This window comes from Cynoglossus semilaevis, chromosome 8 (genome assembly GCF_000523025.1).
Source record: "Cynoglossus semilaevis isolate Cse_v1.0 chromosome 8, Cse_v1.0, whole genome shotgun sequence".
Lineage (NCBI taxonomy): Eukaryota > Metazoa > Chordata > Actinopteri > Pleuronectiformes > Cynoglossidae > Cynoglossus > Cynoglossus semilaevis.
The window spans coordinates 10,289,967-10,297,028 of NC_024314.1; the positions used below are offsets into that span (position 1 = coordinate 10,289,967).

The 7,062-nt window shown below is 38.6% G+C and overlaps 1 protein-coding gene across 2 annotated transcripts in view; it reads right to left on the reverse strand.

The window, feature by feature from the left end:
• The window catches only part of LOC103382008 (carnitine O-palmitoyltransferase 1, liver isoform-like), a 31,962-nt gene that overhangs the window by 17,665 nt on the left and 7,235 nt on the right, over positions 1–7,062 (reverse strand). For both annotated transcript variants that reach the window (XM_008314655.3, XM_017034496.2), the window contains exons 8-15: positions 6,248–6,352; positions 5,494–5,578; positions 4,068–4,263; positions 3,780–3,968; positions 3,588–3,693; positions 3,116–3,232; positions 1,518–1,682; positions 102–230 (exon numbers count right to left, since the gene is read on the reverse strand). In XM_008314655.3, coding sequence (XP_008312877.1) covers positions 102–230; positions 1,518–1,682; positions 3,116–3,232; positions 3,588–3,693; positions 3,780–3,968; positions 4,068–4,263; positions 5,494–5,578; positions 6,248–6,352 — 1,092 coding nt within the window. The remainder of the gene's footprint in view (positions 1–101; positions 231–1,517; positions 1,683–3,115; positions 3,233–3,587; positions 3,694–3,779; positions 3,969–4,067; positions 4,264–5,493; positions 5,579–6,247; positions 6,353–7,062) is intronic.

Sequence of the window (7,062 nt, forward strand, 5' to 3'; positions counted from 1 at the left end):
CTCTGATTAGTTTACGTTAAGAAACAAACAAAAAAAAAAAACCAAAAACACCAAATATATGCGTATTTAAAAACTGGTTCGTTTATATTGTGTCAACTTACCTCTCCAGCCTCCAGTGCTCTGACAAAAGAAGAACTCTCACTGGTACAGCAGCGGACAGTCTCCGTCCGGCCCTCTCTGAACAGACGCGTCATTGAAGCTTTATATGTCAGACAAAATCTCATACGGCTCTGGAAACACAAACCAGGTTCTTCAGGTGTCTTGTCTCAAACGGGTTGTTGCAGAGCAGTAATACCAGTAATTTAGTGATGTCAAGTACTTTATTTTCTGGACTATAAGTGGCACCTTTTTTCATCCTTTGGCTGGGTTTCCAACTTATACTCAGGTGCGACTTCTATATAAAAATATATAATTTCACGTTTGTTTATACTCAGGTGTGACTTGTATATAAAAATATACAATTTCACGTTTGTTATTTTCACACAGCCGGTAGAGGGCACTCTAGGCTTGTGTACCAGTATCTGCTACTTCTGTACCACTGATAATTTAGATGTTCGTTATTTTCACACGGCCAGCCACTAGAGGGCACTCTAGCCTTGTGTACCAGTATCTGCTACTCCTGTACCACTGATAATTTACATGTTCGTTATTTTCATACTGACAGCCGCTAGGTTCTATTGTGCTATCCGACTTTGATCACACACTAATTTTTTCATTTGTTTTGATAGCCGTAATAATATACTTCCTTATACACAGAAGTGGAAAGAAAGAAATTACATTCACTGAAGTTACTGTAATTGAGTGGTTATGGTAATTTGTAATTTTTAAGTAGTTTTGGGAATAGGTCATTTTACTTTTACTTTGACTCGAGTGTTTTACTGAGTAAATAATTAAATGCAGGGAAAAACAATCTGTGTTAACTAAAAGAAAATTGTGGAGCAGATGAGTCGGAAAGAGAAAAATAAAAACCTTGACCATATCTCAGCTGGCTGTTTGTTTTCAAATGTAAACAAGGCCATAACTTTATCATGCAATGCAAAATGTTCCTGCCCCTGCGGACAGAGGGGCAGGAACATTTTGAATTTGAATTTGCAGTACTGTAGAAGCGTTCAAATGAATCATAGAATTCTCAACTTAAGCCACTTGTATTGTTGATAAAAAAAACAACTAGTTGCAGATTGGATGTATAACACCTCCTTTTTTGCAAATATTTAGTAAAAAGTAACTACCATAATTTCCGGACTACAAGCCGCTACTTTTTTCACACGTTGAAAAAATGATGCGGCTTAAACAATGATGCGGCTAGTTTATGGATTTTTACGGGCTAACGATGTTCATACTGCTAGCAATCCACGACTTTTCTATATAGAGAAGTCCGGCCTATATATGTACAAATACTTTTTTTTTTTTAATTTAGTGGGTGCGCTCGATAATCCAGAAATTACGGTAATTTAAGCAAAGTAAAGTACATACATTTACTTAATTTCAATTTTTAGTACTGTAGCACCTCTGCTTACCCTATAGTAGGCCAGCTGAAGAGCCATTTGAACGAAGGCATCAGGACTGACTTGACACTTTTTTATCTTGTCCTTGCCAAAGTCTTGGAAGGAGAAAACATGCAAGTCCACATCATCGGCCAAAGCCTGGGCCACTGCCAGGGACTTGGCGATTTGTTCTTCACACTGAGACAGAGGTGAGAGGGAACATCAGATGGAAATGTCATGGTAAAAAATATATATTTGGTGCCACGTACTTCACTTGATTTTCCACACAAAAATTTAAAATAACATCTTGTCCAGGTCTTTCAGTCTCTTCTTCACACTTCCCAGGAATGAACACAAATTGAATCAGACAGATTAATGAAACAAGAACAGCCTTTATCATCATTTTTCTGTGTGGAAATTGCTCAACAAAATTATGAGTGGTTTTAGCCCAATATACAAAATCTTACTAAATAAGATTTTGTTTTCTGAGAAAAATAAAATAACATAAAGACTATAGCAGCGCACTGGTGGCCTTATAGTTAAGGTTAAGTGCCGCCTGCTCACTATGGCGATGAGTTAAAGCCATGCCTCCCCCTAGGGGACAGAGGTTTTTTCACCCCTTCCCCAAATAGAAATATTTTTGATCATGTGGTCATTTTTTTTTTATTTATCTGTACAAACCACTGCATGAGTTAATGGCGCCAGCATTCGGCATTCAATCCCCTGATTATCAACATAGATGAGGTTCAATGCTGCCATCTAGTGACTAGAGCAGGAAAGAGGTCACATATAACAGTTACTGGCTTGGAAGCAGTAGGGGATCGGGAGCCTTTTTAGCAAAGAGCCAAAAAGGTCACATACTGTATAACAGTTACTGGCTTGGAAGCAGTAGTGAGGAGGGGTGTGTATGAGGAAAAGAGGAGGGTGTGAGAGGAGGAAAAAGCGTTTTTGGAGAAGTTGGGTTGAGCACAATTAAAGAATGGATGGGTTACTGCAATTTTGTTGTGCATCTGACTTTTTTCATCTGTCGCCGGGGCATTAAACTATTTTTAGAGCACACATCATTTCGCAAAACCCAGGCATTGCATTATCAGGTTTCCAATATAGAAAGAAAACCCGATAACGAATATTATATAATTATGGTAATATATATTATCTGTCGGCCGATATTATCGGACATCCCTAGTATAAACAATTGGAAAATATGTCAGGTAGTAAAAGTACGTATGTTTTCCCAGTTTTTTGCCAGTGAAGGCATTGACATTAAGGCGATAAGAAGTCTGTCACCATGACAATGGAGCGAGGGCGAGAGAGAGAGGGAGAGAGGCAGGGATGCTACCATTTTTGTGACTGATGCTTAATATATTTATAATTCACCTGATGGTGAGTGCGGTTGAAGTGATTGTCAATTTCCAAGTGTCAATTAACAAGTCAAACATCGAGCGCTACAAACGTATGCATCCCAACTGTCCACATTTTATTAACTTGGAGATGTTTTTTTTTCCGGAATATTTGTGTCAGGAAATGCACTTAGTATTGTATTATATTGCAACTCAAGGTTTGAATTTAGAAAATGTAAAAAGCCCGAGAGGATTGTTGTCTTGGTCGGCATATGCTGAAGGAGCACTTACTTCTGGAGGGATGTCCCAGCTCAGCCTCTGCGGTCTTGGTAGTGACGGATCCACATCTCCTTTGCAGTGACCTTCTGCATTGTAACCCAGCTGGAAACAGTCAGTGGCTAAAGTGTACTGAAAACATACAATTACCAAAGAATGTGTTAACCAATAAAAGTGACGTTCTGACCCTTTTCTTTACAGCAGCAAATATTATATAATAATAAATATAATAAATGTTATTTATTATATGTCTACAGTCTGAATGGGCAATTTGTGTGATGGACAGAGATGATAGCAAATTTAAAAAAAAAAAAAAAAATTCATCATACTGATGATACTCGCTAGTCACAATCTAGCTCTTACTGGGGATGTGATGTGTTAAAAATTAATATTGGACATCACTTGCTCTTACCACTTTGGTATATTGTGATAAAAATGAAAGTCTACATATCAATCATCATCATTTTTTTTTGGTTCATTTCCATACCTCCCATAAGTGTGAAACCACTGGCGCGTCTGCCCACGAGTGCTCCGAGTTGATGCCGTTCTTCCCATTCTTGTAGTAAATGACTGAGAAGGATTTGTCGAACCACCTGGAAAGCATGATCGCAGCTGAACAGATGCCAATATGATTTGTTTCTATAGATAACCTTCACTGTAAAGAGCACTATAAACGTACCTATTGTACAATTTGCCATGCAATAAGGATTTGGCGTAGCGGTCCAAACTTTCCGCAGGATTGTCTTTCAATATGCCTTGATTATCATCATCCAGGGTCACAAAGAAGGCTGCTCTCTCGATGCAATGCAACGACTGTCTGTTTATTCCACTGCCGAAATATTTGTGCCTAGCAGTAGCCCATGAGATTCTTAGGCACACAAGGGAGAAGGGTAAACGAGATGGAATTAATGACACAACAGGCTTCGTTGAACGTATGCATTAATGACAAGTGGCTTCTCTGGCTGACCTGTTTCCAGCAGTGAGGGCCCCAAGTTTGGCTTCTCCTTTACAGGGGGGTGATGGATCGTCAAGGATCCTCTGGATTTGGAATTCAATTTCTCTTGGGGAAAGAAGACGGCCTGCCTGGTACACTTTCAGGCAATAGTAGCAACCCTTGTGGTATATTGCTATATAGTCGCTGTCCTCCCAATGTTGCACAGTGTCTTCAAGAAAAAGAAAGGAAGAATACAAACTTTGATCTTTTTAACTTCGTCTATTAAATACTGACCAATTAGAAAAGCCTCCACACACTAGATGGCAGAGCAGGCTTTATTATCCTATTTTAATAATCTGGGGATTGTATGCAGAATTCTGGTGCCAGCAACTCTTACAGTGGTTTGTACAGATAAATAAATAAGTATAACCAGGCGCTCAATAGTATTTCAATTTGGGGGCGAAGACATGAAAAGAATTCTGTGCCCCGGGGGGGCGTATGGATGAAAAGAATTGAAAAACACTGCCTTACAGCAAGTACGGCAAGGGTTAAAATTTTGATTTCCGTGAGAAATGTCACCAAAGTTGAAACGTATACGCCACCTGTTAACACGCCGGGTATTCGACAAGTGTCAAACATCCGCTCAAACTGACTGGAACAGCAGGGAACTGCAGATCTTAACAGCCACTAAGCAAGACAGAAAGAAAAGCAATCACTGCAAGTAGGCAAAAGAAGAGGTGTCATAAGAGAAAGACGACTAAAATATTTGAGTTCTGAAGGAAAATAATAATGAAAGTAGAGATATAGGAGAGAAGAAGAGAATTTTTTTAAATCATTAGTTAGGACATTGATTCCAGAAAACTAGACAGACCAGGGGGGAAGATCAGAAGAAAGGAAAAGAATAGTAATGATGAAGTGAGAAGTGAAAGGCGTCTATAGTGACTATCCTGCCCTCTTATCACTTGTTTATGGATGTGGGAGTCAAAAAGAGTGTTTTTTGATGCACTCTCAACAAACAATTGTCCATGCATTCATTCACGTTTGGGTGACGTTACCTTGTAATGATGAAAAAGGTTACAACAAAAACAGGATTGGCCTACACTGATACAACAAAAAGGAAAATAAAAAGTTGGCGTCTATTAAATACTGACCAATTAGAAAAGCCTCCACACACTAGATGGCAGAGCAGGCTTTATTATCCTATTTTAATAATCTGGGGATTGTATGCAGAATTCTGGTGCCAGCAACTCTTACAGTGGTTTGTACAGATAAATAAATAAGTATAACCAGGCGCTCAATAGTATTTCAATTTGGGGGCGAAGACATGAAAAGAATTCTGTGCCCCGGGGGGGCGTATGGATGAAAAGAATTGAAAAACACTGCCTTACAGCAAGTACGGCAAGGGTTAAAATTTTGATTTCCGTGAGAAATGTCACCAAAGTTGAAACGTATACGCCACCTGTTAACACGCCGGGTATTCGACAAGTGTCAAACATCCGCTCAAACTGACTGGAACAGCAGGGAACTGCAGATCTTAACAGCCACTAAGCAAGACAGAAAGAAAAGCAATCACTGCAAGTAGGCAAAAGAAGAGGTGTCATAAGAGAAAGACGACTAAAATATTTGAGTTCTGAAGGAAAATAATAATGAAAGTAGAGATATAGGAGAGAAGAAGAGAAATAATTAAAAAAAAAAAAATCATTAGTTAGGACATTGATTCCAGAAAACTAGACAGACCAGGGGGGAAGATCAGAAGAAAGGAAAAGAATAGTAATGATGAAGTGAGAAGTGAAAGGCGTCTATAGTGACTATCCTGCCCTCTTATCACTTGTTTATGGATGTGGGAGTCAAAAAGAGTGTTTTTTGATGCACTCTCAACAAACAATTGTCCATGCATTCATTCACGTTTGGGTGACGTTACCTTGTAATGATGAAAAAGGTTACAACAAAAACAGGATTGGCCTACACTGATACAACAAAAAGGAAAATAAAAAGTTGGGGTTTTTTTTACTGTTGTACACCATATTCAGTAATAGTATTATTGTGCTGATGCTTTGTTTTCAAACGTTGTATAGCACAAAAATGCTACGAGTTATACCATAGATGTTCATCCAAGGTGAATATTCCCCGAGTTGTTTTGGCTTTGGCTACGGCCCGCAGAAGCATATGTCTATGTCTATGTCACTCTAGAAATTAGAAGAGGGTAAACTTACAGGTTTAATCTCCTCCTTGTTGAGCTTTTGACGATAGAGAAAGAATGCGTGGATGCTATTGCCCGCCCTGGCTGCTTGAATTGGTGTAGGTGTCACAAACAAGTCCTGAGGAGAGAAGAAACAGGCCAAGACAATCAAGCAGAAGATTAATGTTTTATGGTCCAGCAACATCCACAGATTTAAAAAAAAAAAAAAAGATTTTATTTAAGTAGATTTGAAACTGAGACCTACTTCAAGGGTATTTAGTAATACGAAGAGCTACTTGTTTGATACAAAACTTCCCGAACGTTAATAACGTAATACGTTAATACGTTCAATAATAACCAGTATTATTACAATATTATTATTCGATATTCATTTTACACAGCCTTCAACCAATCTGTTTTCTGCCAGTCTCTTGTTAAATATTTGCAGAATTGGACAAAATGCTGCGCACCCCCTACATTGGGAACCCCTGGATTAGACAGACATAACATAAACACAAACAAAAACATGAAAACACAGCACAACAGACATGGTTACAGGCATTTATTAGTATAAAACTGTGGAATGATGTAAGTGTGATAGTCTCACTGGTAGGACACCTAGCATATTGATGAATGAAGGTTATGAAGGTTAGCCAGTGAAGTTCCACATTGCTAAATCCCCATAAAAAAAACAGACAACATATTATCTGCATGCGGTTTCACAGGCATTCCCTTGATTAACATAGGGATTCTATCTATCTATCTATCTATCTATCTATCTATCTATCTGTCTATCTATCTGTCTATCTATCTGTCTGTCTGTCTGTCTGTCTATCTGTCTGTCTGTCT